Source organism: Coregonus lavaretus (assembly GCF_964263955.1).
Source record: "Coregonus lavaretus genome assembly, contig: HAP1_SCAFFOLD_166, whole genome shotgun sequence".
In the NCBI taxonomy this organism is placed as follows: Eukaryota; Metazoa; Chordata; class Actinopteri; order Salmoniformes; family Salmonidae; genus Coregonus; species Coregonus lavaretus.
This window is the reverse complement of record NW_028161624.1, coordinates 330,603-342,410: the sequence shown is the minus strand read 5'-3', so window position 1 is coordinate 342,410 and position 11,808 is coordinate 330,603. Positions and strand designations below refer to the sequence as shown.

The 11,808-nt window shown below is 40.7% G+C and overlaps 2 protein-coding genes across 3 annotated transcripts in view; one reads left to right on the top strand and one right to left on the bottom strand.

The window, feature by feature from the left end:
- The first annotated feature begins 157 nt into the window (after positions 1-157).
- Positions 158-2,673, top strand: LOC311120331 (peptidyl-prolyl cis-trans isomerase FKBP14-like). 2 transcript variants are annotated; one of them, XM_084194952.1, is made up of 4 exons: positions 158-460; positions 1,069-1,220; positions 1,552-1,679; positions 2,014-2,673. In XM_084194952.1, the coding sequence occupies exons 1-4, from the start codon at positions 177-179 to the stop codon at positions 2,170-2,172; spliced, it is 723 nt and encodes a 240-aa protein (XP_084051078.1). In that variant the 5' UTR covers positions 158-176; the 3' UTR covers positions 2,173-2,673. The 2 variants fall into 2 exon arrangements, with proteins under 2 accessions (XP_084051078.1, XP_084051079.1); XM_084194953.1 differs by having other exon boundaries at positions 372-460; positions 1,036-1,220.
- A 5,584-nt stretch (positions 2,674-8,257) lies between these two features.
- The window catches only part of LOC311120324 (beta-chimaerin-like), a 45,557-nt gene continuing 42,006 nt past the window's right edge, over positions 8,258-11,808 (bottom strand). The window contains exon 13 of the mRNA XM_084194946.1: positions 8,258-10,856. Coding sequence (XP_084051072.1) covers positions 10,685-10,856 — 172 coding nt within the window. The 3' untranslated portion in view covers positions 8,258-10,684. The remainder of the gene's footprint in view (positions 10,857-11,808) is intronic.

The following is an 11,808-nucleotide window of genomic DNA, read 5'->3' as shown; positions in this document are numbered from 1 at the left end:
GGAACTATGTATGTCCTCCAATGAACAGAAACTATTTAGAAATTGGGTGTGGCCTCCAAAAATTCTCTCCAATCGCAAAAGTGGTGGTCTCACAACTGAACAAGGGAAACATTTTGTTAATGCAAGTACCCTTCTAACGTTTGCCTGCCACGTAGCTAGCAATTGATATAGACTCCATGCAACATTGTTGCACACTTGTTAGTCAGGCTTGTCTATTTAGTTTTGTACTCTGGATTTATCTATCTATCCAACCAGCAACCACTGAAATGTTACTCCTATCTTTTTGGTCAATTGTTTCGTGCTTTTTGTATGTGAATGGCGCTAAACTACCCGAACCAGAGGTGAAAATTGAGGTTTTACATAAACCCTTTATCTGCTTTCAGAAGTCGAAATATGGAGACCTACTTCTTGTGCACTTCGAGGGATTTCTGGAGAGCAATGGCACCATGTTTCATTCCAGGTGACTTGTTGAAATCGATATGGAATGCTCTGTTGATTGGATAAGTTTCCGTTGCTTCTTGCTGCAATCTTACAGTCTACTAACCAATGGTCAACCAATCCATCACACTCGAGAGTTGAATTGCCCACCAAATGAATCCCTCTGATCACACTCCCATAACAACGGCATGTTTGTGAACATTGACAATCACTGTGTTTGTTTGTTTTTCTGATTGTTAAACCGGTTGGTTAAAGGGATAGTCCAATCAAAAACTATATTACGGTATTTTGTTAATTAGTCCACTGTCAATACAATCCTAAAAATGGTGCATGTCAGCACTGTAATGACGCGTTTTTGCCCGTGAACCAGAGGAGGCTGGTGGGATAAGCTATAGGAGGACGGGGTCATTGTAATGGCTGGTATGAAATATATGGAATGGTATCAAACACATCAAGCATATGGAAACCACGTTTGACTCCGTTCCATGAATTCCATTCCAGCCATTACAATTAGCCAATCCATCTAGAGCTCCTCCCACCAGCCACCACTGGCATGAACTATCCCTTTAATTTAGCGGTTACTGATTTTTCTTTAAGAACACTATGATGGATCTGTGTGACTCTTGGCAGCCGTAACCACGGGGATAAGCAGCCAGTGTGGTTCACCCTGGGGATCCAAGAGGTGATCAAGGGTTGGGATAAGGGGCTGAAGAACATGTGTTCAGGAGAGAGGAGGAAGCTCACTATCCCCCCAGCTCTGGCCTATGGCAAAGAGGGAAAAGGTATTACACATGTGTTGACATAGGACTACCAGTAGCCTAATGCTTACCGAATCCTTCATACCCAATTACAGAACGTTAGCCTACCGGTACAAGAGGAAAATGTGTGATCTCCTGAGACACTGAAATCCATAATTACTTTAATTGGCTAGGTGCTCCTTTTGTGTCAAGGGTCAATGTCATCAGATGCATCACAAATGGGACAATATTCCCTAGTGCATTACTTTTGACTAGAGCGCTCTGGACGGAAGTAGTACACTAAGGAATAGGATACCATTTGGGACACAGACGACATGTCATGTTGCTCACGTGTATTTTGGCGGTTTGTTTCCAGGCAAAATCCCCCCCGAGAGTACGTTGATCTTTGACATTGAGATCATGGAGATTCGGAACGGTCCCAGGTCCCATGAGTCGTTCCAGGAGATGGATCTCAACGATGACTGGAGGCTCTCCAAACCAGAGGTAGGCATCAGAGGACTCTACACAAGGCAGGGATTAGTGGACCCTCGAGTCACAAACTACATGGCTAACCTCACTCCCCATCTTGAAATGTCACGTATTTGCGAGGCAGAGGATCCCTGGTTTGAGCTCAGTAAGGGACAGGGTACCTAGGGAAGTAAGTGATACTGTTAAGCAAGCTACAGCGATACTGTTACACCAGGCTAAACTCAATCAAGCCCAGTATTTGAACCCAGGTCTAGTGTTTGTTAATCTCCTGTAGGCAGATTATTTTACTTCTGGGTTAAAGAGATTAGGTGTTTGTTTATGTGAGGGTTTTATGTTCTCTCTGTGACAGGTGAAGGAGTACCTAAGGAAAGAGTTTGAAAGACATGGCTACCATGCTAATGACACGCATCATGAGGCGATGGTGGAGGACATCTTCAAGAAGGAGGATGAGGATGAAGATGGATTCATATCTTCTAGAGAGTTTACCTACAAACACGATGAGCTGTAGAAGTCTGAATTTTATAAGGTTGGTTCACAGTAGATCAAGCGACTGTCTGTGGATAACGTGTCGTTAGCCCAAGTATAAACCAGCCTTTACTCCTATTAACATGTCATTTCATTTTCACTATGTTCAATCGGTCTTGAATTTACAATTAAAGTGTTCTGAGGAGCGCTCAGGGTTTACTGGCATATATATTTAGGAGATTTTGGTATTTTTCAGGGATTTGTGGGTATGAAATTGCCTTGAATACGTATCATAGAGAACACTAAGTCCATCCACCGCATTTATGCCCAATGTGACCCATGTACAGTTATTTAGATTCATTTAAATGATTTTCTGTATAGACACATAGTCTTTAGTCTTTAGTTCAAGTACAAGGCTGATGGTGAATGATGGGGTCACCAGTTTGTAAAGTATCATACAGTATTTCTAAGAATATCTGTTTGTCAGCCACTGAAATAAAATGCCTTTTCATAAAACTCTCAAGAGTCATGTACTCTTTCTTTTTCACCGCAAACATGGCCAAGTTGCAACTGCGCCACCAATGCCTTTAGGGAGAGGCGCTTATAGCAGAGTACAGGATGATCAGTAGAGGGCGCTCTTTCTCCTGTTTTCATACCAAAACCCAAAGTGCAGAACAACTCCTTTACTTACTTGCAGAAAACAGTTAAAGTTAAAAGGTCCTGTTCCGTCACTAGTATTTGTCCCCCTATTTCACACCATCTGTAACACAGGGGTGAATAAGTGGATTACATAGAGCAAAGGGGAATACAGTATGAAGGAATGACCTGGTTCATCCTTTTTCATCTCAGGTTCACGCAGATGGACACTACCGTTTAAAGGTTTGGGGTCACTTAGACATTTCCTTGTTTTCGAAAGAAAAGCCATTTTTTTGTCCATTAAAATAACATCAAATTGATCGGAAATACAGTGTAGACATTGTTAATGTTGTAAATGGCTATTGTAGCTGGAAACGGCTGATTTTTTAAGGTCCTCAACTGACAGCTTCATTAAATAGTACCCGCAAAACACCAGTCTCAACGTCAACAGTGAAGAGGCGACTCCGGGATGCTGACCTTCTAGGCAGAGTTGCAAAGAAAAAGCCATATCTCAGACTGTCCATCTTAATCTTTTCTTTTTATTAGCCAGTCTGAGATATGCCTAGAAGGTCAGCATCCCGGAGTCGCCTCTTCACTGTTAACGTTGAGACTGGTGTTTTGCGGGTACTATTTAATGAAGCTGCCAGTTGAGGACCTGTGAGGCGTCTGTTTCTCAAACTACACACTCTGATGTATTTGTTCTCTTGCTCAGTTGTGCACCGGGACCTCCCACCCCTCTTTCTAGTCTGGTTAGAGCCAGTTTGCGCTGTTCTGTGAAGGGAGTAGTACACCGCGTTGTACGAGATCTTCAGTTTCTTGGCAATTTCTTGCATTGGAATAGCCTTCATTTCTCGGAACAAGAATAGACTGATGAGTTTCAGAAGAAAGTTATTTGTTTCTGGCCATTTTGAGCCTGTAATCGAACCCACAATTGCTGATGCTCCAAATACTCAACTACTCTCAAGAAGGACAGTTTTATTGCTTCTTTAATCAGCACAACAGTTTTCAGCTGTGCTAACATAATTGCAAAAGGGTTTTCTAATGATCAATTAGCCTTTTAAAATGATAAACTTGGATTAGCTAACACAACGTGCCATTGGAACACAGGACTGATGGTTGCTGATAATGGGCCTCTGTACACCTATGTAGATATTCCATAAAAAATTAGCCGTTTCCAGCTACAATAGCCATTTACAACATTAACAATGTCTACACTGTATTTCTGATCAATTTGATGTTATTTTAATGGACAAAAAAATTGCTTTTCTTTCAAAAACAAGGACATTTCTAAGTGACCCCAAACCTTTGAACGGTAGTGTACATACAGGACATTTCACTTAATTAAGGTCAGCCATTATCAAGTCCTGGCACTGTCATTAGCAACAATGCCGTTCGCATGAACCATAATGAGTTACAGTAGCTACCTCAAATCCAGTAAGGAGGAACTTGTCATTCGGATCCATCAACATTTATTGTATTAAGCCTAGGTAATTATGTTTCTAATAATGGTGCTCTAAATGGCAAGAATGTGTGATTTAAAAAGAACCCCAGCAGCTCCAGGGAAGTTGCAGTCTAAACATTTCCCCACACCCAGAGGACTAGCAACAGAACAATGACAATGGCTACATCTATTGTATGGTTCAAGCAAGGTCATGGATCCATTGATCTTTTAGAAACCAGAATAAACCAGCATCTTTAATAGTCTAGAGGTATTTAGACTTCTAGATGTATTTAGATTTCTAGATTTATTGAGACTTTTAGACTTCTAGACTTCGTCCTAATATTTATATATTTCTTAATTCCATCTTTTACTTTTTAGATTTGCGTGTATTGTTTTGTATTGTTAGATACTACTACACTGTTGGAGCTAGGAACATAAGCATTTCGCTACACCCGCAATAACATCTGCTAAATATGTGTATGCGACCAATAAAATGTAATTTAATTGAATTTGAGATGTATTTAGACTTCTAGATGTATTTAGACTTTTAGATGTATTTAGATTTCTTCACTATATCTGTTATTGTTAAGTGAAAATGAAACAAAGTAAACCAAATTACATATTTACACATTTATTTACAATAATGTTGATATCTTATTTTTTTTTCATATACATCTCTGAAGTAAACTTAGCAGACTGTAAACAATTCCATTCAAAACAGAGATTTTGAGACAGTGACTGAACAGCAAATATATTATCCACAATAAATATGTAACAAAGGTGTATTAACTTCATATGTATTTCCTGAGTGAGAGTGTGTGTGTGTACGTACATTGCAGTACTAAATGCAGATGTTTTTTTCTACATTTAAAATATTGTGATGTAAACAACTAAATGTAATCTTAAAATCTTCTCAACACTAGCTACATGCTGGCATATCCTTCATTGACATCCACTGTAAGGGTTCATTACTGCAATGGTTCCCAACCAGTGGTACTAGGACCCCAGGGGGTACTTGGCCTATCCACAGGGGGTACTTGGCCTATCCACAGGGGGTACTTGGCCTATCCACAGGGGGTACTTGGCCTATCCACAGGGGGTACTTAGCCTATCCACAGGGGGTACTTGAGGAGACTCGTGATCATAGACTTACTGGTAAAATGCACATGGGGTACTCCAGGCAGAGCAAAATTCAGTTGGTGGGACAGTAACCAAAAAAGGTTGGGAACCACTGCATTAGTGCATACTAGCATAATAACCACACAACTCCATCTCTACTCTTATCTTTGTCATTGATATAGCTCCCTCATTGTAGAAACAAACCCGTCTATTCCTTCAAAGACATTAGCTAGCCTAGTACAATATGAGCAGAATCAGATTAATACAACATGATCCAAATGAAGTTTGGTTGTATTTGAGTCCTTCATGTGCTTCATATCAAACCACCTCGAGTCCTTCATATTAAACCACCTCGAGTCCTTCATGTCAAACCACCTCGAGTCCTTCATATCAAACCACCTCGAGTCCTTCATATCAAACCACCTCGAGTCCTTCATGTCAAACCACCTCGAGTCCTTCATATCAAACCACCTCGAGTCCTTCATATCAAACCACCTCGAGTCCTTCATGTCAAACCACCTCGAGTCCTTCATATCAAACCACCTCGAGTCCTTCATGTCAAACCACCTCGAGTCCTTCATATCAAACCACCTCGAGTCCTTCATGTCAAACCACCTCGAGCCCTTCATATCAAACCACCTCGAGTCCTTCATGTCAAACCACCTCGAGTCCTTCATATCAAACCACCTCGAGTCCTTCATTTCAAACCACCTCGAGTCCTTCATATCAAACCACCTCGAGTCCTTCATGTCAAACCACCTCGAGTCCTTCATATCAAACCACCTCGAGTCCTTCATATCAAACAAACAAACAAGAAAACAAACACACAAAAAGCAACAAAGAAATAATAAAAAAATAAAAAAATGGACCCTGGCAGGAATATTTTTTACATTAGATACCATGTGCATTAGGCTGGGTGTGTATGAAATATGAAAACATACTTGAAAATGGATATTGTAACAACCTTAACCCAACACCTAGTGACCTCGTCAAAAAGTTCGGACCTGTTGGCGTAACGTTAAAGGTGTTGGCTTGAGTCCCTGTCAGGGCTACCTCCTGAATTTTCTACATTGGTGAGGCCATACACATGAGGGACTTGGTATAGAGAAGTGTGGGGACACACTCTCCTGAAGGAAGTTGGTAATGTAGCAACCTTAACCCAGACCTCTTTGGCGTTACCGTTAAGGGCTTGGCTGGACCCTGGTTCGAGTCCCGGTTGGGGCTACTTTCCGAATTCGCTACAATATGATTATGACATTTTTTACAATAATTTGATACTTCATAACTATTCCGTATCCATCTTTCATTGGCCTAAACATATTATGAATAAGGTGTATACCTAATATATTAACTTGGTATAGGCCCAATTGATCAACATTTATGAAGTTATATCTTTTGAAGTTTATGAAGTTATATCAATTGATCAACACTCGAAGTTATATCTTTAAAAAATGCCTAAAAAAATAAATTCTAATTGCATCATCAATGTCCCATGCTCCATAACAGGTTGCAGTCTGGCAGGTAGAATGAGAATGATAATGATATACCCTGGGCTACTTCGCAACAGCAGTCGCAGCAACATTTCCACTGAAGTTGTTATTTTCAGGTATGGTCCCCCTTACTCTTCTCTTCTCCTTAAAACGTCCAGAACGTGAAACTTTTAGATTCCGTCTACAAGTTTTCTCATTGAACATTGGCTCAAACTCTGCATCGTCAAAGGTTTCTGCATCTGGAAATGTTTCGTTTCCCTTTGAGTCCGGTGTAGATTTGGAGGAGATAGGAGAAATATGCTCCCCAGAAGGTTGGGTCTCACCAGATTCTTGGGTTGTTGGAATACTCTTCCTTGTCACAAATGCTCTCCACCAAGGGTATCTCACAGGCGCTGCCATATCTGGAGGATTAAGTTTCACCTGCAATATACGTTTCTGTATGTCAATATAGCCAAACTGGTATTGAGAAAAAAGAATAAATCATGCCATAAAAAGTCTGTCAATAATCAAAAATATTCAATAGGAAATCATCTTCATATAGCTGTTATGTAAACATGCTATACATTTGTGATCAGCTATGATGGATAATATAATGTCATACCCCTGCCATCAACTCACCTGTACGTTTTCAGCCCTCTGGGGTCTCTAGTATCTCCAAGGGGGTTAAACTTGAGGCCAGTTCTCAGCTGAGGACAACATGACCAACACACAGACCTTCTAAGACAGTGTAGATTCCCAAGTTGTTTCCACAGATGCATCCACTTGGAAGACTCAATTTACAACATCCAATCAAGGCTTGAATTTACATGAAGGCCAATGTTTTAAGTAGAAAAACAACAGTAAATAACCAGCTTTTGATGTATTTCCTGTGACTAAGAGGCAGCAAATGTTCCAGGTATGGGAACACACCGGTCTATATCGCCTACAGACAAAGCCCCACCCATGCACACCTGATTGGTGCAGGTAAAACTGGGAGAGAAGTTACCTCCCTGGAAGCCTGCAGGAAGAATACCTGACCTGCCAGCCATAGCAACACATTACCTGAGAACTAGACACACAGAAGAAACAATACATGCAAACTCCTCCACACCCTTACATTTAGAGACAGGGTGACTAATCATGGCAGCGTCCCAAATTGGCACCTTATTCCCTTCATAGTGCACTACTTTTGACCACAGTCCTACGGACCCTGTTCAAAAGCAGTGCACTAAATAGGGAATAGGGTGCAATTTGAGACGCAGCCCAAGTGTGTTCCCTCAGGTACAGGGCGTCCACCATTGTTGCTCTCTTCAGCACCAGCGCTATTGAACCATCGTTGTCCTATTGAAGGTGTGGTGCAGTACGTGTGTGTTGTGATTGCATTGCACCATGACGCAGACATTTCTTTGAGCAATTGAATTGTAGCCTATCCTAAATGTACACATAAAAGATTGAGCAAAGCGTAATTTTACATCCTTTTAATAAATCAGCATTTCATAAATTACAATCTTAATTGCACCAATCACAAAAATACTTTTAATAAAATGGATTCGTAGAAAGGATTTCAATTATTATATTATCAACAATGGAAAACAACAGAGAATGTGTCAACTTTGTCGTCATGGCGTTGTTGTTTGGAGTAGGTGAGCTCCACAGCACCTATAGCTGCTCCAGGCAGTTTTCTAGGCTGAACATTTAGACATCAATGTTTCCTGACTTTAGTATGTGTCAAATAGTGTAAACTGATGCATGTATTGGAAAAATACTACGAGGTCTAGTCCTTACCCAGATTAGATGTTTGGCAGTCTACAAGTAGCAATTACTGAACAAAAATATAAACGTAACATGTAAAGTGTTGGTCCCATGTTTCATGAGCTGAAATAAAAGATCCCAGAAATGTTCCATACGCACAGAAAGCTTATTTCTCTAAAATGTTGTGCACAAATTTGTTTACATCCCTGTTAGTATTTCTCCTTTGCCAAGATAATCCATCCACCTGACAGATGTGGCATATCAAGAAGCTGATTAAACAGCATGATCATTTCACAGGTGCACCTTGTGCTGGGGGCAATAAAAGTCCACTCTAAAATGTGCAGTTTTGTCACATAACACAATGCCACAGATGTCTCAAGTTTTGAGGGAGCGTGCAATTGGCATGCTGACTGAAGGAATGTCCACCAGAACTATTGACAGAGAATTGAATGTTCATTTCTACTTTAAGCCGCCGTCATTTTAGAGAATGTGGCAGTATGTCCAACCGGCCTCACAATCACAGACCACTTGTAACCACGCCAGCCCAGGACCTCCACATCCGGCTTCTTTACCTACGGGATCGCCTGAGACCAGTCACCCGGACAGCTGATGAAACTGAGGAGTATTTCTCTGTAATAAAGCCCTTTTGTGGGGGAAAACTCAATTCTGATTGGCTGAGCCTAGCTCCCAAGTGGGTGGGCCTATGCCCTCCCAGGCCTACCCATGGCTGCGCCCCTGCCCAGTCATGTGAAATCAATAGATTAGGGCCTAATTTATTTATTTCAATTGACTGATTTCCTCATATGAACTGTAACTCAGTAAATTCATTGAAATTGTTGTATGTTGCGTTTATATTTTTGTTCAGTATATATATATGTTGTTGTTTTTTTACACCATGGTATTCCACAGTTGTAATATATATTATATTAATTAATTTACCCATTCCATGTATCAATTTCAAATAATGGGAGGTTTGATTCAATAGTTTTCTGTAAACATTTAGGCTCAGACACACATTTCACCCAAACCATATACTATAACTAGGACCATTTTTCTAGTACCAGCTAACAGATGCAAATGTAACTTCAACAGTGCCACTGAAAATACATTTCTAAGCATTTCCTTACAAGTTTAAACTGCTCTGTTCACCAATTCCTTTTGGGGTTATGTTGCATTTTGACAATGGAACACATCGCACATCCTTGACAACCTATCAGCTTAAGAAAAAAAAAGCACATGATGCTGAAAACATTTACATAAAAACATCTTTACAAAATAAATTCATCAGCACACTCTTTGCTAAATAAAAAGTGCTTCATTCATAGACCATCCATCCATAGCTCACCCTATAGGATCACACAGATACTGAGTCAACACTAAAAAGATCTGATTTGATCAAACAAGATTTAACCTGCATTCCCTTTACAAAGAGACTCATTAACCAATAAGCACACAACGAACACACTTGAGCAGACAATCAATAAGCAGACAGACATCAACCAGGAAGAATGTGGTAATGTGATGATGCTACATTTATGAAAAAAATATATGTTTTTATTGTCACATACACTGGAAAGGGGCAGTGAAATGTGTTGTTTCACAGGGTCAGCCATAGTACTACAGCGACCCTGGAGCAAATTAGGGTTAAGTGCCTTGCTCAAGGGCACATCAGATTTTTAACCTTGTCGGCTCGGGTATTCAAACCAGCGACCTTTCGGTTCCTGGCCCAACACTAACTGCTAGGCTACCTGACGCCATGAAAGGTGTGTGAAAATGCTGGAATCAATGGCTTCGTCCAAAATGCCACCCTATTCACTATATAGTGCACACTACTTTTAACCAGAGCCCTATGGGACCTGTTCAAAAGTAATAAATAGGGTGCCATTTGGGATGTATCCAATACCTTGTTCCTCTTAAGGAGAATATGGCCTTTGACCTTAATGTAACAAGACATGATGTCTAACTGACGTACCACAGACTCAACTACAACTGAAACAGTCATGCTTATGGGAGAGAAGAAACATTTTGGAATTTTTACACTTCATATGATGACAGACATATGATGGCTTGAGATTCCTCTGGTATGGAATAAATAAAAAGTAATATTCCTTCCCAGCAACAGACAGGGCTCCAGTCCTTCAAAACAAGACGTCTTCATGTTCTATCAGGAGCTGTATGATGAGTTTCTGATGCCTCATGTCGTTCAGAGTGGCCAGGGCGTTCTGTTCAGGTGGCTGCATTAACGTCGGACCAAACACAATCCCCAGGTTCTCAGAATTCATGAAATTGTATTTTTCAAACATGGTGACCCTGAGAGAAAGATCATTATTACATCGTTCAGAAAGGTGAGAAACAACAACATTACATGTACAGCTGAAGACGGAAGTTTCCGTACACCTTCGCCAAATACATTTAAACTCAGTTTTTCACAATTCCTGACATTTAATCCTAGTAGAAATTCCCTGTCTTAGGTCAGTTTGGATGAATGTGAAAATGTCAGAATAATAGTAGAGAGAATGATTTATTTCAGCTTTTATTTCTTTCATCACATTCCCAGTGGGTCAGAAGTTTACATACACTCAATTAGTATTTGGTAGCATTGCCTTTAAATTGTTTAACTTGGGTCAAACGTTTCGGGTAGCCTTCGACAAGCTTCCCACAATTAGTTGGGTGAATTTTGGCCCATTCCTCCTGACAGAGCTGGTGTAACTGAGTCAGGTTTGTAGGCCTCCTTGCTCGCACACGCTTTTTCAGTTCTGCCCACACATTTTCTATTGGATTGAGGTCAGGGCTTTGTGATGGCCACTCCAATACCTTGACATTGTTGTCCTTAAGTCATTTTGCCACAACTTTGGAAGTATGCTTGGGGTCATTGTCCATTTGGAAGACCCATTTGCGACCAAGCTTTAACTTCCTGACTGAGGTCTTAAGATGTTGCTTCAATATATCCACATAATTTTCCTTCCTCATGATGCCATCTATTTTGTGAAGTGCACCAGTCCCTCCTGCAGCAAAGCAACCCACAGCATGATGCTGCCACCCCTGTGCTTCACGGTTGGGATGGTGTTCTTCGGCTTGCAAGCATCCCCCGTTTACCTCCAAACATAACAATGGTCATTATGGCCAAACAGTTCTATTTTTGTTTCATCAGACCAGAGGACATTTCTCCAAAAAGTACGATCTTTGTCCCCATGTGCAGTTGCAAACCGTAGTCTGGCTATTTTATGGCGGTTTTGGAGCAGTGGCTTCTTCCTTGCTGAGT

Bases quoted from the DNA above. Each gene is read 5' to 3' on its own strand.
- LOC311120331 (XM_084194952.1), top strand. From the start codon at position 177: ATGCAACATTGTTGCACACTTGTTAGTCAGGCTTGTCTATTTAGTTTT. The intron at 461-1,068 runs GTGACTTGTTGA...GACTCTTGGCAG, and splicing joins GGCACCATGTTTCATTCCAG to CCGTAACCACGGGGATAAGC. The intron at 1,680-2,013 runs GTAGGCATCAGA...TCTCTGTGACAG, and splicing joins GGAGGCTCTCCAAACCAGAG to GTGAAGGAGTACCTAAGGAA.